This window comes from Rhea pennata, chromosome 5, assembly GCF_028389875.1.
Source record: "Rhea pennata isolate bPtePen1 chromosome 5, bPtePen1.pri, whole genome shotgun sequence".
In the NCBI taxonomy this organism is placed as follows: Eukaryota; Metazoa; Chordata; class Aves; order Rheiformes; family Rheidae; genus Rhea; species Rhea pennata.
The window spans coordinates 38,813,591-38,838,100 of record NC_084667.1 but is presented as its reverse complement, the minus strand read 5'-3'; the positions used below and the strand labels follow the sequence as shown (position 1 = coordinate 38,838,100).

Genomic DNA, 24,510 nt, shown 5'->3' with positions numbered 1-24,510 from the left:
TATTGACAATGTTCATTAAGCAAAACTGCTTCTCAGTGAAAATGGGATATTTTGGTATTGAATTTTGATTTACAAGCCTCACAAAAAAATTTTTTTCCCTTTTGAGGTTTTCTTTGAACTCTGTGAAAGGCTGTTTTCCTGCCTGCTTTTCTTTATTTCTCGCCTGGCTGTATGGCTGCATTTCAGAGCTGGCAGTAGACCGTGGAGAAGCCGGGAAGGCGATGGGCGCCCGTGGTAGGATTTACTGCTCCAGCTGGAGGAGGTGTGTCCCTGCGTAGGTGGAGACTACGCTTCCCAAGAGACCCTGCTGCGAGCAAGCCCCAGTTTGACTGAAGCCCAGGCTTTATCAAGAGCTGTGGAGATCTGCCGCCGGCCACCAAAGGAGTGAAGCAGGCCATGGGACCGAGGTGCGGGACAAGGACCACCAAGTGCCAGCTGCTGGCCACCAGCATCTGTGCCATGGTAACCAGCAGGGGACGGGGGGCAGGGGGGAGGGTCCACACAACCGGGACTCCTTGCACCCAAAGGGTTGGGGTTTTTTCTTTCCCCACGTTGTATTTTTAACATGAGGAGGGCAAGCAAAGCCAACTGCCCACATTATCATCATGGCCTGAGCAGTTATCGCTGGCCGCCAGCATCGCCGCCTCTCCCTGATAGACTTCTGGTTTCTCAAGGCTGTCGCTCTAGTGCAACTGTTTCACGACCTGGGGAGAGCCTTGGGGGGCGCGGGGCGGGGGGGAAGGTTGCAGCCATCAGGCTTGACCTTCTAAAAAGTGGAGCAGGGACACTTGCTCCTGTCTCTTTGGGTTTAAAAGAACGAAAGAGAGAGGTTGGTTTTGCTGTAATTGCACTTGTTCCTGATACAGTTCTTTTTTTGTGATCAGTTATAAATGTGATTGAAGATACGAAACTATAGGACTTTGGAAATATACATGAAAGAAGATCCCCTTTGAGGGCTTCTGTATCTGTACTGCAAAACAAAAGCAATTCTAGGGATCTTTTTATTAGCTTTTGAAGTAAATTTAATGGGAATTTCTTGACATCTCACAGGGAATTCAGGGAAAGCCATACTGCAGTTAGAGCTAATAGGAAATAGTGGAAACTTGTGAATACTTCTGCTAGGCATTTTTGAGTTGTGCTTTCTTGTTGTGTTTTAACTTGATCAAAACTTATGCATTCCCCCTCCCCCAAGTTTGAAAATTCTGTATTTAGCTCAAAGAGGGATGGAGACTTGAAAGAGTGTAATTGAAAGATAATGCCTTATTTTGAAATTTCTAGTTTGTCAAAGTTCCAACACACAAGCTGTTAACTGTCTGTAGTTGCTGTAGGTTGCTGTCTCCTCCAAGAGAGGATGTTAATGTATTTACAGAATATGTCATTTGTAGAAAGTCAAAAGAGGAGTCTTTCCAAACATTTAGAAGACATGCTAAGTCACAGTGGCTGTGGATAGCTACAGTCATGTTACTGCTGTTTTATGGATTTTAGACCAATGTTTCTCAGAAATCTGAGCTGTCTAGTATTGCACTTTGTGTTATGTTGGGCATAGATAGAGATATGCAATAATGCACAGCAGTAAAGGAACAGTGGTTGCCATAATTCAGATTATTTATAACCAGGATATGCTACAATTTGGATACATTTAGTCTTGAAAGCTCTAAGTCTCCAGCAGGACCTGTTAGTTGAGTCATGAAGAAAATGTCATACAGTTATACCTAGAAGAGTGTGAGAATTATATAGACACCTGACTATAATGTTTAACATGGAGATAGCTACCTTGTGTTTCCATTCTGTAAAGAAGTGCACTCACATCTTTTTATCTTCAGGGTCTATTGTGTTAGTTTGAGCTGTTTTTACCTTGCCCCCTGTTGCTTTCTCTGTTTCGGCTCTGTCACTGGTCGTGCTGCAAGGAGCTACCGTAGATCAGGATACCAGCAGACACATCACCTTTCTGGACTTGCTGTGGGCATTGCAGAGAGCAGCATGCTGATAGTTACCCAGTGACTTATTGGGTCGCCGTCACAAATCCAGGTGTGTAGTCTACAGATTAGGAAGTGACTATGTGGTTGTATTGCAGAAGCATGTATCCTCTGGCTTTTTCTTCATGCAGCTAGGGTTTTTGTCAGGTCCCACTAGCCGAGAGACTGCAGGTTGCAGTGTGTCACACATACCCATGCAGGACAAAGAGTTTTAGTATAGTTAAGTGTCTGGCGTTTGTCCTTTTACATGCATCTTGGGTTATGTGTGATATTCTTTGAATTGAGCTATCTACCTCTAGGTAGGACTGAAAAGTACCAGATACAAAGCTTTGTGTATACTCAGCAGGAGCTGCTGCCTTTTTAACTCCCTTTATACAAATCTTCTTTTTCAGCTGCTGGGGCTGTCGATTGCCACATTGAGCACGGTCACTCACTGTGGGATCCATTTCACCCTCATCAGCAACATTGCGTTTGAGAACAACTCATATAGAGTTATCCACAATGCAGGTATGTTGCAGTCACGTCCTGGTGAGACTTTGCGTGAGCCCAAGATCCACAAAACCTTGTGGACAGAGAGGAGGAAAATCCTATGAGGAGGCAGGGCATGGTTTTTGGAGGGCTAGCACCGAAAACTTTTTCTGTACAGGACCTGGCATCAAAGAATGTAGTGGTAGTGCCTTGTTTTCTTGGCCGCATCTACGCTGCCCTGATAGAAAGTAAGTAATGGAGGGGAAAAAAAAAGAAAGAAAAAAAAAAGATATCAGGATTGCAGCCCTGGTCCTCCAGCTGTAAGCGCTTGCGTGGGTTAGAGTGACAGAAGGAAAAATGGTGAGAAACACAAGGGAGTGGGAATATGAGGAGAGAGGTGGTTACAGAGGCTAAAAGAGAACATGAAGAATGAGAGTGGGCAAGGAGAAAGGCATGGAAATGCCCCTTTCTGGAGGAAGTGTGGTTTATTTCCTGGCTTACTTCATGCTCTGAAATGTACAGAGGTTGTAAGAGGAAGACTACACAAGTTAGCCAAGGGAGAAACAGAAAGAGTCTCAGATAAAAGGCTAGCTAGGAGCAAAGAGATGAGAGCAGCCCAAATAGTAAAATATTCTGCTTATGACTGCTGCACTAGCATCTGCTTCTTCCCCAAAACAATACTTTGGGCTTAAGCATCCTCACACCTCTCTAGATGCTGGTTACCAGCTCCAGTTTGACATAAAATTGAGAGATGTGAAGATGGTTGTCTCCCAGACTGTTAGACCAAAGCTGAGGTACTGCACTCCCTCACTTCTATATGCTTTAGCGTAGCATTGTAGGCTCTCTGTTTCTAGCCACCTCTTGCCACTTTGGGGTCAAGGCTTTGAGTGGTCTTTCTGCTTGGTTTGCTTATGAGTGTGAATTTTTGGTGCTGCTTAGCCTGTGTTTGGTGTTACAATGTACTGGGCACCACTTTGTTCCCCGAATCTTCCCATGGGGTATGGTTATGACCCTGCTTTAGCCAGGAAACCAGAGAGCGACTGTTGCACGAGATTAGCAACGCATGAACCTCTGATAGGGGCTGTGCAACAGCCACTCCTGTTCCGCACTCCCCGATTCAGGAGGATCTTTATCTGACTACTGAAATAATTGACAGCTTGCGGTCTGTGGGGGGACTGGCATTTTTCCAGGGTGCCTTGCTCTGCAGGAGCCAGGGGAAGTTAATTGGAGGCTTACAATTTTGCAGGAGAAGCAGACTCTACAGAGATGAGGAGTACTGAAAAAGTTGTAGGATATCTGCATTTTTCTGCAACCAGTCACAAAATCACAGAATGGGCAAGGTTGGAAGGGACCTCTGGAGATCATGTAGGCCAACCTCCCTGCTCAGCAGGGTCACCTAGAGCATGGTAGACAGGGTTGCATCCAGGCAGGCCTTGAATATCTCCAGAGAAGGAGACTCCACAACCTCTCTGGGCAACCTGTTCCAGGGCTCCGTCACTCTCTCAGTGAAGAAATTCCCCCTCACGGTCAGGCAGAACTTCCTGTGCTTCAATTTCTGCCCATTGCCTCTTGTCCTGTCACATGGGACAACTGAAAGGAGTTTGGCCCTGTCCCCTTGACACCCTCCCTTCAGGTACTTGTACACATTGATCAGATCCGCCCCCTCAGTCTTCTCTTCCCCAGGCTGAAGAGGCCCAGCTCTCGCAGCCATTCCTCATAGGGCAGGTGCTCCCGCCCTCTGAGCATCTTTGTAGCCCTATGCTGGACTCTCCCCAGTAGCTCCATGTCTGTCTTGTACTGGGGAGCCCAGAACTGGACGCAGTCCTCGAGATGAGGCCTCCCAAGGGCTGAGGAGAGGGGCAGGATCACCTCCCTCGACCTGCTGGCAACACTCTTCCAATGGTATCCTGGGGTGCATTAGGCTTTCCTGGCCACAAGGGCACATTGCTGGCTCATAGTCAACTTGTCCAACAGCACTCCCAGGTCCTTCTCTGCAGAGCTGCTTTCTAGCCCCAGTCTGTACTGGTGCATGGAGCTATTTCTCCCTAGGTGCAGAACTCTGCACTTGCCCTTGTTGAACCTCATGAAGTTCCTCTCCGCCCAGGTCTCTGAATGGCAGCACAGCCTTCTGGTGTGTCAGCCACTCCTCCCAGCTTGGTATCATCAGCAAACTTGCTGAGGAGGCACTCTGTCTCTTCATCCAGGTCAGTCGTCTTGTATCAGGTCCCCAAATACACTTTGACCCCTATTTGGGTGAAGGCATCAGACTGCTTTCCTTAGTGGTGGCCCTAAAATCTTGGTATCTGACTGCAGCTCCCATTTCTGACTTCCTTCCAGCTTTCTACATCGGGATCTATCTCAGCATGACCTTGATCCTAGCCGCTCTGCTGAGCTCTGTTGCCACAGTGCGGGAATCGGAGCATCTCTCTGCGATGGTATGTACCTGAACTGACTAGGTGAAAGTGGCTTCTTATAGTCTTGAGCTAATACTGTAACATGGAGACATACAGAAGAGGGTCTTCATTTCTGCTTTCTTCAGTCAACAGTTAAGTGTGATCCTTGTTTTGTGCCCTGGAGCATGCATCTGTGGGTTCCACGCTGTGCTGCAGGGAGACTTTTCTTTTTGGCGCTCAGTTGAGCCTGCAAAGCTGCTCCATCTGGTGAATATATCCCTTGTGTGCCTTGTTTCTTTTCCCAAGGTGCCGTATATGCATAGTTCAGTGTGGGGTCAAAGGGAGGTGCTTATCTGCCAAAGCAACTGTGGTGCCGATGATACCCTGTGTGCTTTTTCTCACGAAGCTGACGCTGCTTGTGTGGTTTGTGGGGGGAAACCTTAGCAGTGTAATTTTGAGCCAAAAGCTGAAGTCCTATGTTGCTTTGCAGACATGCAACAGCAATGCCAGCTCATTCCATTTCCCCCTTGCTAGAGTATTTCTGTAAACATCTGCTACAGTGATGATAATGAGTGTACAAAATATGGCAGCAGGCACATGGGCTTTTGACTGAAGTGTCAGTTTTAGCCTCAATAGAAACAGTGGAGGGGCCACTTGAGCTGAAATGCCAGCTCCATTTTTATACTGTGAAATATCTTTTGGGGCTGAGATCATGCCAGTATCAGTAAACTGGACTACAAACTCTTCATTAAAAAATGGGGGGGGGCATTTAAGGCATTTGCAGAGAGTTTAGTCTGCACAGAGCAACTTGCAGGACTGAGATGGAGGAATGGAGAGGGGGAAAAATGCTATTCGTTGTACGCTTGCCCACGTTCTGTTGCTGTGGCGGGAGTTAATAGGCAATTGCTTCCTATAAAGCCATACTATTTCTTCTTTACCCCAATGTTAGTTCTGGGGAGAAATGCTTGCTGTTTGCCTCTTTGAGAATTGCTGTTCCAAACATTCTGTCTTGTGCAGGGAAGAAGACTTCTTCCCCGACTCCTCTCTGGCATTCATGTGTGCCACTTCGCTGTTTCTCTGAATGCCAAAAACAAACTGTAGAAAGATCCTGCCTTCCTAAGCTTGACAAAAGTACCACTATGACTTCTGCCAGTTGTGTAGTGGGCAAAGAACACAATATAAAATAATTGCAAATAATTGCATTAGTGTTATATACCAACTAGCTTTAAAGAGTTTTTTTTTTTCCCTAATATATTTAATGGGGAAAAAGATCGTGATTAAAGAAGAGGAAAGGTAATACTTTAAAACTTGGTGCAAAGCAGCAACGGAAGTTAACATTTTCACCTTCTCAGTATGCAGTCTTCCTCTGTCTGAGATATTTATAAAGTCTAGGAGATCTAGTGATGGAGTAACTATGTGTATTCTGCTAGAGTAAGATGGGAGAATTATGAATATTGCTAAAATGTACTTTAGAGTGGCCTCTGTGTGACTGCAATTACTGTGACTGCAACAATAGATGTATATGTGCATCTAATGGAGATTAGTTCAGGGCTGTCTGAAAATACAGCTGAACTTTTTTGTGGTGTTCATTCAGTTTCCTTACTCTGTATGCTGCATTGTTAGGGACATGCCACTAGGTAAAATGGGCTGTAAAAAATTTAACCGTTTCCCGAATGGATAATTTTAGGAGGAGAGTTTTTTTTTTTTTTTTTTTTTTTTTTTTTTTTTTTTAAGAAAAAATCCAGCAAACTCTGAAGACTGCAATTTCTGCCCCTCTTATGAGGAGCCTGTGCTTCCTGCATCCAGCCCTTTCCGCTAAGATGAGGACCAGGATGTCCCTGCCTCCAGCACTCTCACAGACTCCCCAGACTCAGTGAGCTAGGCACAGCTATCCCCTTGCCACCAGAGGAGACTTGGACAGGCAGGAAGCCCAAACTAGCTGTTTAGGTTTCTCTGTGCTTCCTAATGCATCCCATTTTTTTGTTTTGTTTTTGTCATTTGTACTTAAAGTTTTTCAGGAGAGGAGTCTGTTTTCATTTTGGATCTCTTACGAGTTGAGCTTTGTGAAGACACGGTATCATTTCTTTGTGGGAAGAGGAAAGAGAAAGGGTGCTTTTCCCATGGCTGTGGCAATGAGACCCTGTTTTATCAGGGGATAACAAAATGACCTTTCTTTTTTTTTTGTTCTTTAAGCTTCCTTTCTTTTTTTTTCTTTTCTTTCTTTTTCCCCCCCCCTTCCCCCCCCCCTCTTTTTTTTTTGGGGGGGGGAGTGCATCTGACAGCCCTGCAGTGTGAGAGGCAAGAAGTGGCATGTGAGTATCATGGCAGGATGTAAATGAAAAGGAGAAAGTTAGTGCATGATCTGAAGAAAAATTATCCCTTTCGAAGAAGCAAGAAGTGGTTTTCCTGATAACAGTGAGTATTGGTGATGAGATAACTTGGAATATGGCCAGTTTAGGGTAGCTGTAGTGTGGTTATAATGTGGCTGTAATGACCAGAAATGGTCAAAGGGAGGAAATCCCACAGACCTTCCTCCGCACAAGCTGGGGACTGTGCGCTCATCCTCTCCTCTGCGTCTCACCGCTGGAGGGGGCCAAGTCCCCACGCTAGGCAGCAGGGCTGAGAGCCTCTGTCTCCAGCAGCGCCCAGCACCACTGTCCCCATCTCCTCCCCTGTGCCCAGCACCATGTGGCCTTCTGTCTTTCCCCATTCAGATGCAATCTGCTTGACTTGTGTCATGGAAGTGCAACAGCCTTGGCCTGCAGCCCTCGGTGGGGAGAGGAGTTGCTTACAAGTCAGTAGCAACGGCATGTCTTACTCTGCATGGGTACAGTCTACAATTTGGCAGTAAGCACACCTGCAGGGACTTGGATTGGTGGTGGCTGGCCCCTTATTCAGCCAGTTTTCTTCATAATCCCTGGTGCCACTATAGTCACTTGTACCATGGCAATGGGATGGCCCCAGCTCTTCAAAAATGAGCTGGCAGCCAAGTGCTGATCACTAGCAACTTTATTCTCCTAGACTTCTCCTTTATTTTTTTTTGTTTTGTTTTGTTTTGTTTTTTGTTTTTTGTTTTTTGTTTTTTTTTTTTTTTTTGAGATATATTTAGTAATAGGGGTTGGTAATGTGCTTTAGAAGCAGGTGCAAGTCATCTCCCCTGGAAAACCCTGGCACTACATCCTGCAGCGTTTTTCCATGTCCAGACATCTGGGCAGCCCAGTAACATCCTAAATCATATATTCTTATAGAAAAATTTTCTTTATTCCTATAAATTGCTCACCCTGTTATAACTGCAAGGTTCAGTCTGCAGTTTGTTTTCAGTTCCTACTCTTTCACAAGGCCAATCATTTGATCTCTGATCAACAGGTAGGAAGTGAAGGCAAAGAGTCAGTCTCATAGATCTGGTGTTAGATGTGGTAGTAGACAAGAGCAGGATTTGAACTTGTGGAGCTCTGAGGTTTGCTGTCAGTGTCACGTCCTGTCCTGCTGGCCTTCGGGCTGTCAGTCAGGAGAAATGATCGTTCCTTCACAGCTTTTTCTACTCCTTCATACAGAGTATTTTTCACCTTTCCTAGCTATTGATTTTTTTAGAAAGGATTTTCCTCCTCTGTAACAATCTTGTTTTAAGACCATTTAATTCACTGTTTAATCAAAGACAGAAGAAGCCACAGCATCAGTGTTTCACATCTGGGACTTGTAGGAAACCAAGCTGCATTCTGGGCACATCCACATTGATGTGGCTGATCCAGCATGAGGCTGCTCCGTAATCATCTGCTCCGGGGAAGTGCTAGCTGGGAAGCAGGCTGACTTGGAGGAATGTCGTTCTAGTCAGTGACCTGTTGGATAGGTCCCGTCTCCTTCTTGTGCCTTGGTTTCCCTGCTAACGCTTTGTCTATTTAAATTATAAATGCTCATCCTACCTGGCTATCTGTGTGTACTGTGTATGTAGAAGAGGGCCTCAGACCTTCCAGGCTTTAATGGTGCTGTCCTAACAATGATAATGGCTACACAGAGGTCACCAACATGAAATACATCTCGGGAGCTTGTCTTGTTGCGGCTGCATTAGCAGTATCGCCACACTAGGCATAAACTGTGCTGTGTGTCCGTTGAGGCTCGCAAGGAAGCGGGTTTCTAGAGCGTAACTATGATCTTGAGGATTAAAAACTACATTCTAAAATTCTAGACTATTTCCCCCAAAGCTCCTCCTAAGTGGAGAGAGCAGTGACAGTTTTATTGACGGTCCTCCAGTGACAGTTCTGGCAAACCTTTAAATCGCTGCTTTTCAGTAACACGTGTTATATCATTCAGTCAGTCCTGAATGTAAACATCCTGTAGCTCTCATGGCCTCTGAAGGCCATGTTGCCCTTGAAGGGGAAGAGAAGGAAGGAAAGCTGCAGTTTTGCTAGTACTGCTTGTACAGAGGAAAAGAGTCTGTCCAAATACTAGTACATAGTACCTTAAACGTAAACTCCTGGAGCCAGACAAACAGAAAGAAGAGGAGGAAAAAAAAAAAAAGAAAAAAAAAAGGAGAGAAGAAAGCAACATACCACTTGAAATACCCCATCTAAAATTCTAACATCTGAATTTTCCAAGCTGAAAATCACCAGTCTAGAGCAAAATGTGCTCAGGATGGATAAGCTGTTCTGAGTGCTGGTTCCAAAAAATTACTGGGATGAAAAAGCATTGGTGAATGCCTGATCTAACCCAGCTTTTCACTAAAACAGAATGATGCCCCAGTGAGGCCGTCACTCAGCACAAGCTTTTTGCATTTGGGAACAGTAAAGCATAATTGCAGGCAAGTGTGTCAGGGGTCCTTGATAACACAGCAGTGCACTTCAGTGTCTTGCTCTTGCTATGAATCTGCCTCCTGCACTCTCCTTCGTTGTGCACCGCTCCTGAGTAAGCAATCAATCTGCCAGTCTCCTTCCCTGGGGAGCAGGCGCAGGTAGAGCCAGCGCGGAGCCAAACTGCAGCTGCGTCCAGCCAGAGTCGTGGGCAGAGTCCTCATCCAGACAGAGACCGCCATGGGTCATTACCCGAAAGGGCAGGCATGGGAAAGGTGAATTGAGAGGTATACCCATCAGTGGGGAAGAAGCAGTTTCTGTGCATCCTGCCAAGTCTCTAGGAGACAAATTGTTCCTTGCAGCAAGAATGAAAACAAGGTAATTCATGGAAGTGTAATTGACGTCTGGCTAGTGACAGCAGTCTGTGGGGCAAGCAATGCTTCACCTTGCAAAGAGCAGACAGCATCCCGTGGCAGGCTGTGAAGAGCCGCTCTACAGCCTTAGGCAGAAGGGTCTTGGGGGGGGTGGTAGACCGAACTTCACCCTTTGCATTTCATGTGCCAGCCTAAGTATTGCATTTATTTATTTATTTTCTCTAAATGTCTTCTAATATAATAAAGAAGTTGTGCTACCAAAAGCCTTCTGGATCGGAAATTCATTTATAAGCAGCCTATAATTCATTTATAAGTCCTTCTAGGAGCCACATAATGGCTTATCGCTGGATGGATGGAGAGTGAGCTTCCCAAGGGTCTGCATTTCTGTGTTCCCAAACAGGCTGGATTCAAATAAAAGGAGAGCAGATACTGAAGGTGAGGGACTGAGACATGGGGTGGAGAGGAGGAAGGGAGTGTGCAAAGCAGGTGTTTGTTCTACTGGGTATTCTTGCCCTAGAGAGATGTTTTAAGTGCTAAAGCTGTTGAGAGGAGGCAAGTGAAGGTGAGCCCTCCCTCCATCAAGCAGAGCAGTGAGCACAGCACCGTCCCTTGCTCCACAGCCGCGTTGTCTTGCGTTGCACACCCTTCCCCCTCACTGAGCCCTTCACTACTACTTGCATGCTCCTTTCTTGTGTGAGCGTGCAAGCAGATTTCTGTCATCTTCTCTCCTTCTGTAGTCTTCTGCTGTTGTATTTTGGCTCTGTGGAAGGCAGCAGGTGACCTTGCAGGTGCCAGAAAGAGCCTAAAGCCTTGTCACTATAGTCAATATACCCATGGGTGCTCTGTCCCTTTGCCAGCTGAAAGGGAGGACCCCTGAAAATGCGCAGAGCTGTCCATAATGACATATTATTAGCAGTTATATGTGTTTACTGCAAATGTAATTGCCAGTAAAGGAAAGAAGTGATAGAGGACCTTTGTCTCTTGTCTGCTTTAACTTTAGTTAAGAAAATGGAGGTGAACTATTTGAGGGAATTTTTATCATGTTATATAGAAAAGTTCTCATTCTCACCCTGATTTCTAGTTTTCTCCAGGTTTTTGGTAACCTCTTGCATCTCTCATCTCTCTCTGAAGACTAAAATATTTTTGAAATGTTGTTAAAATCAAATTTCTATTAAATTTAAATTTTAAAGCGGCCTTTGTCATCAAGCAAAACCTCTGCTTATCCTAACCAAAAAAAAAAAAAAAAAAAAAAGAGAGAAAGCAGACATATATAATTCAAGCTCTTTCATAAGAACCATACCAGATTTTCCCCTGGAGTGTGCTACAGAGCCTTTAAACAAGACAGCTGTGAGTCATGAAATGCAAAGCAACAATTTCATTCCTGGAACAAAATTACTCTGACGGTGCATTGACCTGGCTTGAGCAGAAATACAGATCAGGCAAAAAAAGGACAAGAACCACTGAAAGTTATTTTACTGGTATATTTGTGCTTGTTTCCAAGATTTGAAATGACATATTTTTCCTTTTATACTGCACGTGAAGTTTTTTGGTTTGTTGGTTGTGTTTGTTTTTTTTGTTTGTCTGTCTGTTTTTAAGCCGTGTATTTTAAACAAAGGGTTTTTTTGGTAAAATGGAATGGATAACAATAATACTTATTCTTTTCCTTTAGCTTGTATTTGGTAATTATTTTCACAAATGGCTTAATGTTTTTAAGAATATTCAATGAAGTCCTGATATTAAAATACTCATATAAAAATTAAAAACAAAAGAAGCTTCAGTCAAATGGACAATTTTCCCCAGATATATAACTTCTTTTCAGAAGATGGAAGAACTTTCAAGGGCAATAGTTTTTAGCTGGTGCTTGTTCAGTATCTTTTGCCATTCCAAGACCAAACTCTGGATTTGACATCAAGATTCATGTTTGAGCCCATTTGGCCTTCAAATGTTTTATATACTTACACGCATGCTCTTTCTCTCAATGTAAATTCTTTTGGTACAGCTGTCAAAATAGGCAACCAATGTTTATATCAGTTTTTCTGGGGGTCAAACTTGCTCAAATAAAGATACAACATTTCTAACTTCCAGCTTTGTAAGCTTAGCAAAAAATACAAAAGTCAAATTGCCTTCTATGTCATTGTCATTGTTTATACGGTTCAGGGTCAGTTGCTGGCCTTGGTTGTATTTCTGTCTTCCTCTTGTCTAAATGGGACAGTGCTGATTTTTTAAAAAGGCAACTTGGCTCTGCAGCTAGCATATTGTTAATAGGTCTGAGGTGCAGACTGGAGTAAAACCTAGCTCGTTTTCCAGAGCAGGTTGCTCTCTGCCCTAATCACTAACTTGTGTATAGACTAAATTTGTGGGTGGAGTTTTTGGCTGGGTGGGTGTCCTGTTCCCACCACCACCACCACTGCTTTAAAGCTGATAACTGAGTTTTAAACATGAGGGAGACTGAATCCCTTGAGTAAGGAGGTGTTATCTCTGTATGTGGTCCTGCTTCCAAATAGTAGCATGCTGTAAATGTTTTTCTTCCCGTTTTCTCAAGAGGAACTTGGGCAGAATAAGTTAACTGCTCCAGAGGAAGGAGGAAGCTTTTTCTGATCAACCCCTACAGAAGGCCACAGTGCAATTAGAGGGTTTCTGCAGGAGAATCATAAAGTTGTTATACATCTAATTTCTTTTAAGTAACCAATATTATGAGAGATATTAAAAGAGGGTGATGTTTTGCTCTAACTTTAAACAAACTGGCTAAAACTAGCAAATCAGTATGTTCCTATGGTATTTTCAAATATTTTTTTTCCTCCCCATACTGTAACTCATAGTACTTTCTTGTTATCCTCAGGGATTTTTCTGTTTTGCTCTTGCATTCTGTGGATTGGTACCAGCTGCCTTCTGGAGATACACTCACAGGACAGAGGTAAGCATCGTTTACTAGGAAATACCAGCAAATTCTCATCTGATACAGATTTTGTAGCAGTGATTTCTCCCATAAAAGGAACATCTGGTGGTAATTAAGCCATCCTTGTAGAGGCCTAGCAAATATATGCTCTGTCATACCCGTCCTTTGCAAGAATGGAGAACATCTCTACCAGCTGCCTTTCTGAAAGGATTATCCAAAAGGGAAAAGGGGAACATGAGGTGTTTGTCACAGAGGCCCTTGGACAGAGCGAGTGTCGTCTTCTGAAGGCAAAATGAAATGCAAGTCTTGTTTCAAATAGTTTTTTCTTTCTTTTTTTGAAAGAATTAGATGCTAGACACTTGGTCTTTTTTTTCATCTCAGATGTTTAACAATTTCCAGTCAGCTCTAGTTTCTGCTAAGTCAGTTGGGAGTCTTTACGTAAAGACTACAGTAGATTGTAACTGTTCTGATTCTCTTTTTATGTGGTGATGGCCAAGAGATAAACATCCAGGTAGTGTGTTTATTAGAAATAAACAACAACAAAATAAAAATGCTAATATGAGACAAGATGTGAGTTGCTGTTGCACTGAGACAAATGGACCAGAAGTAGAGGGTTGCCCAGGGTCTTATCTTGAAGGTCAAATTTGCAAGAAAGTCTATTTTTGAATTGCTATTGTGGAGCTTGTTGGTGGCATAGTAGATGGTGCTGGAGATTTGGTAGCAGTATTGTCCGCTTTTCCTCTGTGAAGAAGCCTGCTAGATGAAGGTGGCGGAGATAGGAGCTGTGGATGCGAGCTCCTGCTCCCTCACTAGCTGGGGAAGGTGTCTCCTGAAGATGGTGTATGGGGAGCTGGAGAGGTACCAAGGAAATCCAAGTTGGAGTGCACAGCGGCAGGACTCATCAGGGTTAGACCTACAAGGGACGGCCCTGCCGCCCAGCAGTGTGGAGACCTTCCCCAGGCAGCTGGGGTGAGCACCAGGTCTGATCTTACTCTGGGCAGCCGGGGTTGCAGGCTATTGTAAGAAGCAGAAGCTGAACTTAATATCTTGTATGTTAGAGTAGTCTAGACCTTTTCTTGTTCTTCTGCATTCTGATATAGTTTTCTTTTTGTTTTTAATCCTCCTTGCTTTTAGAGGAGCTTGATGCTTCTTGGCCTTAAATTGCCCTTCCCCTGGCCCCACATTCATAAAACATTTTAAAAGATTTAGTTCAAAAAAAAAAAATCATTACTTCCTTTTTTTAAAGCCAAACAACACTGACATTTTAGACTACTGTTTGAACATGACATGGGTGGTATGCTGTTTAACAACAACTCAGATAAGCTTTTCACACTTGCATATGTTTCATGCAGTGGATTAGGTCTGTTTAGTTCCTCATTCCCAGGTATGTGCCACAATTTGAAGTGGTCAGTCCAGCAATGAGAATATGGGTGATGTGAAACTTGTTGGTGGATTAGAGTCAAGTTAATTCCATCAGTTCATTCCTTCAAGGTTACAAACACGGTGTGGAGAACTAAGATTAGTTTGTCAGGAAAAAAGCGCTGAAGGCCTGACCATGAGATATCTTTCTTTCTGCGCCAGAAAAGTGCAATCCCATCAAAATTCTAGAGGCTAGGTCCGTGCTAAGATGGTTGCAATGGAGTAGACTGTAAAAAGACCACAAGAAAAAGTACTATATTGAATGAAAAGGGATGCAGCCATTCAATAAAATACTTTCAGTGCATCTCCCTTCACACCTTCCATCCCAACCTCAGCTGTTATTCATTATCTTGTTGCTGGCCATTTGTTTTTGCTTTGTTTTCAGTGTCCTGTCCATAAAGGGACCTGGGTGTCGTGGTTCACTTTAGCAGAATCTTTTTGTTGTTGTTGTTTTTATGTGTGTTTTGTTGTTTTGTTTTTTGGAAAACAGTTTTCACTAGACAAAATGAGGGTGGTTTTTGAAAAATGCTTATTTTCTGTCTTTAAAAAAAAAGCAGTATTTCTGACAACAGAATCATTAGAATTTCATTAGAGTTCCTTTCAGGTTTTTCTTCTTCCTACAATGCAAAGAAAAACAGGGGACATAAATGAGGAAAGATTTAATTAGGACTGTCAGTTACAAAACATATGGAACTGTGATTGACTTGAAAGGTAACCTGTCTCACCAGTAAGAAAGAAGTGCAGATATGTCTACACCTCCAGAATACAAAGGCAGATAGTGCAGTAATACTGAAAACTGAAAGTGGCGGGGAGGTGAGAAGACTTCTGAAACTTAATTATAGAACATTTCTTTATCTGACTCTCCTAAAGTAAAACTGGAGAATAAAATTAAACCAAATGTCCTCACGTAGCCTACTTGGTGTTGATATTGTCAGAAATAGTTCATTGTGGTGCTGTAGGAAATAATATAGTCAAATTCTCCTGCACCTTTTAAGCCTTTTGATGCATTAAACTACCAAGTCAGAAAGAAAGAAAATTTAGGAAAGCAACCCTGTAACTTCACCTAACATACATGCCTGAATCAGAGCTGCTGAAGAGCACTAAGGGGCCACTGCCTGTATGTTTGGGGTTAAAAAGAAAAATTTGGCTTTTTCCCACATAAAATATGTTGACTTTCCGGTGAAAAGATAGTGTACACTGGTAAAAAATAAACTATTCAGTTTGGAAATGCTAGCTGGGAGCTTGCATTGGTAGATCCTATTCTCTTCTCCACTGGACAAAGTGCCATATACAGATACTATTAAAAACTGTGCTGGTGTCCCTGTGCCACAGCTACAGACTGTGTAGGTGTCTCATTGTGCCAAATCATGGTAGATTCTATCAATGTTTTAGTTGTCTTGATCAGCAAAATCTAAGCTTTCCTTATAAAGCAGACGCCTCTTACTAAAAATTATCTGAAATGGAACACCCTGTTTTTCAATCAGAAAAGATAGTTTTGATAGTTACGTTTGAGAGGCAGTATAGAGAATGTCATTTGAACACGATGAAAGCAAGATGCCCTTTCTTTGTTCATGACTCCCTTAGAGATCTATTTACAATACTTCTCATGGAGAAACTACTCAGAACGGGGAAAAAAAGAAGTTATTTGTAAATATTTAATATTCTTAGATCTAGGCGCTGCACACAAAATGTGAATCTTTTCATTTCCAGTTCTTTTCTACTTTTATGTCTTTCCGTATGTCCTGAATGGCTTTTTTTTTCAGGTAGATGTCACTCATTAAATGTTTGAGATGCAGGTAACTAATATAAAATGTCAGTAGTCCTTGTTCTTAAAATAACTTATACCAGACATGCAAAATCATGAATCTTAGCTCTATCATACTTTACCCTAAAAGACTGGATTTCTTGTTTAGTCCTGTAATCTATCTTTTGCTCTAAGTTCGTACCATCTATGTGGCTGGTAAATGGGGTTTGTGAGGTTCAGGGTGCTCTTGTACCATCTTTTCAGGCTGCTGCACATCCATCTGTCTGCATTAAAGTGCTTCTAATTGGAAATAGGCAAATCATTGTTTTCTCAAGTATGTTTGTGTACCAGGTTTGGGGTGGGGGGAAGTAACCAATATGCTGGAATAAGCTGTGGTAAGCATCCCAGTGGCAGGGCCTTCAAATGCCTAGATCCTGCGCTTGTCTCTCTTGTGTTTATAATGCATCCTAGTTCTCATGTTCATAAGATCAGTAGTGATTGGTTAGTAGTAATCAGCAGTAATTAATCCATGGGCAAGTGGCAGTGATTGCTGAAGAGAGGAAGGAAATGGGTGTTTACTCAACCCCAGCTCTTGACACGTAGAGGGGATGATGGTTAAATTATAACTAATGAACCACAGAAGTATGGAATCATATGCAGCTGTAGTAGGGAGCTGTATATGCATCATGTTGCTGCAGGTGGCCTTTTACAACCCATGCTGCACAAGGTGAAGGAAATGGGCCAAGAAGGATGGGTTGCCCACCTGCTCCAGAAGAACAGGTTGCTGTGCCATGCACACTCTGCTCCTCCAGCTGAAAATTGCCTGCTTCGCCCACCTTGTCTTTGCACTCTTCTTCAGTCAACTGATGATGTGATATCCCCCATGTGACATGCTTTCAGATACTTTACTGAAGTCCAAACACATGTGAGCTATATTTACTTTGAGGAGCGCAAATCAAATGCATGCCTCCAGCGATCTATCTAGAGCTGAGACTTATTTTCCAAAAAATAGCTTCATTTTTATAGTGACTCCTTTCCCACAAACCACTGTCTGTTTAGGTGAGGTCATTTAACTGTTGCCAGTACAGCAAGATGCAGCTGGGATCTTAAATGCAGGGCACTGGAGAGACATATGAGATTTATGCCACATCTGGCACTGCTAACTGGGAAGGCTACAGCTTCCTCTGGCCTCCCTCCTTGCAGTCCTACAGCAGGCCAGCAATTTTTCTGTGCTTAGACCTTAATCTCTATTTTAAAAGCCAGTCTGCAGAAGCTTGGGGGAAGGACTAGCTTACAGAGGTAGAGTAAAAGTCAAGATGGCCTTTGGTATTCATGTTAATCAGCACAAAATAGTGTTGAGGCTTTGGGTGTTGTTCTGGGCGTTTCGGTGAAAGGCACTGGAGGAATTTCTGCCACATCATTGTTCTTCTCTCCCCTTCTCTGCAGCAGCTTGGAAATCCCCTCCAGGAGCCCTGCAAGGGTTGGCCTCATAAGCCTGTTGAGATGGTACGATGAGTCAGTGGAAAAGGGGAAAAAAATGTTGTAATATGAAAGGAGTTTTGCAACAGAAGGAGCTTTTTAATTTATAGCGACTCATTAGCAGGTGAATGTTAACCTAAAACCAAGAAAATTTTGATTTCACAAGTTAAGGGAAAGTTTGGAACAAAGCGTTGATGCAAGTAAACATGCCAAGCTTTTTGCCCATTTTGACTGTAGCAGCTGTTCCTTTTGCCGTGGGTGGCCAAGAAAAAAGACAGTTGCCAGTGTACCTGGTTTGGGTCATGTCTCTGCCAGAGGAGGTGGTTTGTCAGTATGGCCCGGGAGTTGCAGAATATGGAAAGCACAGCAGGTACGGTCAGGCTATGCTTTCCAGTTTGCTAACCTGCGTTTGAGTTATTCTCAACACCTCCTCACAATGCCCAGGCTATTTGTGCACGTTGGTTTTATTTCCTGCATGTACTGCTAACAAAGACCAGGCTTTCCATGTTCTTTGGATCAAGAGTGGTTTTTTTTTGTTTGTTTTGTTTTGTTTTTTTTTTTTGGGGGGGGGAGAGGTGTTGAAGTGGCTGCAATGGCATAGTGCACTCTTAAATAGTTTCTAAAGTTGCTGAGTGATGTTTAAAAGTAGGTTTTACCAGCAGCTTTCAGCTTTGTAAGTGTAGAAAGGCATTAGCTTCTTTGTGTTGTGCAGAGCCGTGCATACGTGGAGAATAAACATTGGGATTTAGCCTTTTACAGAATGGGGAACACAAGCCATCTATGCACGCTCCTTCTCATGTGCAGCCTTGCTCAGCTTGCAGCTTTTTTCAGAGGACTCTACTCTCTTCTCTGCAGGCTGGGAAAAAGAAACAGTCTTTTATATCCTGTGGGTTGTAGCTGATAGTGTAAGCTTGTCCTCCCACACATTTAAGATTTATAAACCACAGCTGAGTCTGTCTGCAGCAGAATTGCAGTCTCTTAACAGCTGGTTTATAATCCCACAGCTTAATTCCCCAGTTTCCCCAGTCTCCTGCATCCTCTTACCTGCTCAGAGGACCACTTATCTTTTCCAAAGTGCAAATTTCAATCAAGGCCTCTTAACAACAACTGCCTACTTTAATAGCAAGCAGGATGATCTCTTTTGAGATGGTGACTTTCTAATACGGCCTAGGACGTTAGCACAGAGCTGAAATTCATGGTTACAGCTGTTAAATAACAAGCACTGATACAGCCAGTTCCCATTCTTGAACAGCATCCCTGTTCCTTCTTACTCCCTTCCATGTGTGTGGGATCATCACTAGTCTTGTCTAACAGTTTCAATTTGAGGGCAACCCTTAAATGCAAGTTTATGTCATAGTGATTTTAATGGGACTTAAAGGATAAAGATAGGTTCAACTGCTTTCTGAAACCAAAACTGAAGTGCACAGGCAGTTTCCTTCTTGATTCAGTGGGGCCTGGGTCAGGGTTGTAGCCAATGGTGCAAGTGTCTCAGGTGAAGAGGCTTTACAAAAAGCGGTGATTTGACTGTCAAAACAATGTGACTAATCTGACGTCCTCCTTGCTCTTGGTGTTATTCGTGCCGCCGGATGCAATTGTTTCAGAGTAAGCACTGAGCTTTTCCCGGCCTCTGAAGTCTATGGGAAAAAAACAAAAAGGGAAGGAAAACCTCCCTCTTTCTTAGTCTTTTTAAACATAGTGAATCTTTCTTAGCGTTTGTGTTCTCATCACACAATAACGTCCTGCTTCCCCCAGCAAGACACTTCTCTCCTTTGTTTGACACGCTACATTGGCATTCGCACTCGTGTTTTCTATAATTTATCGCTGCCCCGACTCTGAACTCACTCGGCCCCTTTTCTGCCTCCTTCCGTGGCAGAGCATTAGTCCGCTTCGGGAGCAGTCGCTGAAGCTACGGTTTCCAGCAGCGGTAGCAGTAGTGCTCTTGGTCGCTGCCCCCTCTCAGCCCCCACCCCATATCGCCCTCACCACTGCGACCCCTTCGCATGTCTGGGACCCCCTGGGTTTCGGATCGCCCCAACCCCCAGGGCCCAGCGCACGTCGGGATGTGCTGCCCGTGGGAACGGCCCCCGAGGCACAGGCTGCCAACTGCTCCCATCCTGTCTCCAAGCTTCCCAGCAGTTAAGGGGCAGCAATGCCGTGCTCCTCTTCAGCCAGGGTTTTCACTTCTGCCCCCGCAGTTTTATTCCCAGTCTAGGTGCTGTGGCACTTTCCCCCTATTGCCTTGGAAAAAGAGCACTTGTTTCCAGTATTGGTAGTGCCTTCCTGGTACATTACATACGCATGCTGGCTTTTGTGCTGCAGAATATCAGGCAGAAAAAAAAGCACCTTTCTTTTGCTGTTTCATGGGTGGATTTTTTTCTATTAAAGCTGGTTTTGAATATTAAGTTTTTTGAGAAGTCAGTTTTAGGGGATGGCTAGTTGTTTTGCTGGTAGCTTTTTTTAAGCTAAGAAAGTTCTGAATGTCTGTCATTACTTTCTACTGGTAAGCAGTCTTGATGAGCATCAATTTCAGGTATTACAGGCAAGAGAGCAGGGATGACTGGGATAATTTGAGCTTAAGCTTGAGAGGTTCATAAATTGCTGTGTTGTACATCCAAGTTACAGGAGCACAAAGAACCAGTGCAGGTCCTTGGCAACATGTTGTTTCAGTCCTGTTATGAAATTTAGTGGAGAGAAATACTTGAAGTTTGCTTGACAAAACAGAAAAGGCCTTGATGCACTGAGGCTAGACAAGAGGTGCAGTCTCAGATCTGGAGAGTTTAGGGAAAATCTTTTATGGTATTTGTTAGCTACCTGTTTGTGTTTTTTTCCACACTGTCCTGTAAAGCATCTTGTCTCTGCCATAGTGGCAAGCAGACAGCTCGTGACAGTGGAGCATGGTTTCGACATGGCAATCCTGAATTACATCACTAGGAACCCAGACGTGTCTACATCTCGGGCCTTCCTTGGGTGTAGTCACTTGACTGTTAACTTTCACCCCACTAGCTGTCTCTGGAGACAGGCCCTTTTTCTGTACAGCACCAAACCAATGCTCCTGACGTGCGCCTGGGTTGGTGCAGAGGGGCGTGGAGACGGGAAACGGAGAAGGCTTGTGCGATAGCAGCTTAGAAGTGGAAGAAGAAATGTCCGTCTACAGCTGGCTTTGCTCAGAGGGTAGTGAGGGGACTTGGTTTGTACATTAGAGAGCAGCGAAGCTGAGTGTGGTTTGTTGTTGTTTAACTCCAAGTAGTGTTCTTCCATTTAGAAAACATATCTGCGTGCCTCTTCTGGGAAGAGGCATGAGTCATTTCTAATGGGAGCTGGCATCTGCTGAGCGCTTTGGACAGCCTTGTGGTTCGCGGGTCTGTTTCTGCCTCCGGAGGAGATAATTTCAGAGAGAGAAGAGAGGCAGGTAGCACAGCAGCAGTAGGTGAACAGTGAAACTGGTGAGCAGTTTTTCCTATTTTTAATGTTTTGCATGAGGATCTGATGGAAGCCCCGGAAACAGTTTTGTAAGACTTGGCCAAGTTTCACAGTGGCTTTTGCTCTTTCCTTTTGTGTGTTCCCTCAGTGATGGACAAAGATATTTGGGGATTGCCTACTCATTTTGCAGTCCCCAAAGGGGGTGTGTATGTGTGCGTGAGTTTTTAGAAAAAAAAATCAGAAACAAAAGATGAAAAACACTTAGTTGAAAGCATCGTTTGGATCTTCTGGCTTTTCTGTCAGCTGTTTCTGGTGACTGCCAGCAGCCTGAGGGAAGCAGCACTGCCTTTTCCAATGCAGTTTTTCACTAGGGGCCTCAAAGGACATTCCTGTTTGCAGTGGTGGTCAGACTTCTGCATCTGTTACTGATTCTTTTGAGGAAGCCTGAAGCAACGAAGAGGAAGGGAACTGACATGCTCTTAAGGAAATACAGTTATTACAACTTCAGTGCAGTTTTGTATTAGATATTGTAATGAAGGCCTGATCAAGCATGTGGTTGGGGGAGACCTTTCACCGTGTGCTTGATCCATGCAATGGGAACTGTTCCGCTGTCTGCGGTAGACTTCACTTTAGTTGTATTTTGGGGGCTTGTATGTCCACCTCTGTTTATGGCTCATTTCCATCCCTACTTCCAGTTTCTCTGCCTCCGTCTCTCTGCTATCTTTCCTGCACAATCTCTTGTTCATGTTCTCTGCTTTGAGTGGCACCTTGTCCTGCTTTCCTTTTTCCCACCCATGCTGCCTTTTCACCCTCTGACTACTGGAGGAGCTGGCAGGGAGGACAGCTGTTTTTCCTGCTGAAGACCCATGGAGGTGGGTTAGGTGTTGGATGAGATGTAGCTAGACCCATCCACTCTACTTTCCTTAATGCCCTGACTTGCTGTCCTCACAGGGAGATTTCTCCTGGTGGGGTACGCCCAGGTGCTGTGTGAGGTACTTGCCCACCAGCTGCAGCTGAGGCTGCACATGTACCAGAAGAATCTATCTCTCTAAAGGGCTTCCGACTCCTGTTTTACTACTATTTTTATTAGCTCGGTCAGAAATAAAGGAAAGTCTTTCTTTCATATATCTTAGCTCTTCATTAGAGCCCTGCTCGAGTGGCTGGTGTTCATTAGCCAAGATTCCCATCCTAACTGCCTGCATGGCAATGGCTCTCTGTCCCCACTCCCGAGATTTATTAGCAATGGCATGCATTAGCAATGGTATGCAGCATTACAGTGCCCCCACTGTTTATTTCTCTCTGCTAATTCCTCCTCTCCTGTCTGCGCAGTTCTGTTCTGTTTTCAATTAAAGTAGATTGCGAGCATCATAGCTCTCTGCTCCAGCTCTTTTTTTTTCTCCTCCCCTTGTTTCTGCGTGTTGTGAGCATGTGATTCTGCATTGTGGGGAAGAAAGGCAAGACAGAGATGGTGAAAATGCGGATGTTTTCTTACTGGAGTGGGAAAGGCTTTAGAGTGGCTCAGCCACTTTATTCCAATTTCATATGTTAAATGACTAACATGTAGTTTACAGCTAAACAAGGGAAAGGGTGGAGGTTGCCACCAAAGGAATATCTGAGTGACACTGCAATGAATACATCCCTCCTAGTAAGAGCAAAAGAATATTAAATTCATAAGTCGTAGTTTCCTTTGAGGCTCAGTGAATGTACTTGGTTGTGGTATCTCAAAGGCACAAAGAGCAATAGCCCCTGGAGAGCAGACTCCTCCTTCGTCTGTCACATTAGGAGCATTCTCATTAAACAGACATGAAAAAGGTAGGCTTGTCTTTAGGACAATCATTTTATTGTGAAATGTATTTGTATTTTTATATATTTATATTCTCCTCAAGTTCCAGTTTGCAGAGCGATTTTTGATTGTTTATTGAGTAAGTCTAAGACCATTCTTCTTGGCACAAGTCTGTCCACATTAGTTTTCCAACTTGCATCTAAGTGACTACCGTAGGTGCCTCTCTATGAATATTCCCTGGCAGCAGGAGGGGGATTTCTTGACATCTCTGGGTTTCAAAGGGTTAGTAAATGAGGAATGACCTTCTTGTCTGACAGTCCTGTTCCTAATTCAGTTAGAAGGAAAAAAATCTCCTTGATAAATAGCTGTAATCAAAAATGTGAACTTTTTTTGTCTTAGAGAAGATAAGAATTAAATTTGTTTTATTTTCTGATAGCCAAGGACATGAACACTAATGGTTTAGGCAGAGTAAATGCCTCCTTATAATTGTGTAATGTGTTTCCTGGAGGATAAAGGATTTGAAGAATGATAAACAACAATTCTTTTTAAGTGAAAAGTGCTACTTCATTAACTTAGATGGGAGTAAGTTGCATCAGTCTTGGTGGTGATATTACACTTGTTATATCCTATCACCCATCTATATCATCCCTAAATTAATTCATTAAGGAATAGATGGAAGTGAGAGATGGTAATTCTTTTGCTAATTTAGAGCTGGAACACTTCACTAAGTTTCTCATAGGAAAAAAAAATTACTAAATGGTATGACCTCTGTGTCATTTAAACTGGAGATTTTTCTCAACCCAAAGCCCAGCTGACACTTCGTCTTTAGCTCTCCATGTTCTTTTGCAGACAAAGACTGGAAGCACATTCTCATTCCAAGGGATAGCTTTGTCCAGAAGTGCTCCTCCAGCAGTGGGTCACTGTTTGCCTGCAAAACAGTTTTGAACCATGTAGAAAGTCAGCAGCATGTCGCTAGGAACAGGAAAATCCACTTGACCTTAATTATGGTAATGTATAGGGGGAGTTTAAGACTTTTGAAAAGAAGCCCAGCCAGACTTCTCCTCTTCTCCAGGTGTATCAGTCCATTGCATACTCTCTGCTGTCTAAGCTAAGGGATGGGACACATCTGTGGGTTTTTTTAAGCATATTGTTAACAGTACTAGCATAACCACTGAGAAACTTAAAAGGCATCCTGTTGCTTGACTAAGCACAAGCACCCTGATTTCCACCACCACCACCACCACCACCCCCCCAACACCTGGCATAAAAACAGGAGGAGACAATTATTCTGAGGCAAGGACTGGCCGTTGCTCTTCAGTGGAGTGTGTGATGCCAACCTCTTGGGGAAAGCGATTTTACACAAAACAGTGAAGCACTCCAGTTCTCCATTGTTATGTCCCAAATCAAGGGAAATACAGGGGTGAATGTGTGTATCCTGGACAAAATGTACCTGATGCAAGTAAGGTTACTTATGAAACTGGAGACTGTCTCATGTTTTCAGACTTTTTTTTTTTTGTATTGTTAGACATGCATGAGTTTGCGTGCCATTTTGGTCTGGATAGACGTTACCACACATGACTGCTGTTCCAGAGCCTAGTTACAGCTCTGGTTGCAAGTACACCATCCCCAGCAGAAAAGTTGCTAAGGTGGTGGTATATTAGTGCAATATTTAGATATGTCTCCTATTGTTAAAATGTACCTCTCGTATGCTCTATAGCACAGTCTCCTGTGTAGAAGGAAAAAGCTAGTGATAAATACTGAAATTTGGTTTGCA

The 24,510-nt window shown here is 43.6% G+C and overlaps 1 protein-coding gene across 1 annotated transcript in view; it reads left to right on the top strand.

Annotated features, from left to right (window-relative positions):
- Window positions 1-378: 378 nt before the first annotated feature.
- Window positions 379-24,510, top strand: part of TSPAN32 (tetraspanin 32) — a 34,248-nt gene continuing 10,116 nt past the window's right edge. The window contains 4 exon segments of the mRNA XM_062576329.1: window positions 379-462; window positions 2,369-2,483; window positions 4,782-4,879; window positions 12,835-12,909. Coding sequence (XP_062432313.1) covers window positions 397-462; window positions 2,369-2,483; window positions 4,782-4,879; window positions 12,835-12,909 — 354 coding nt within the window. The 5' untranslated portion in view covers window positions 379-396.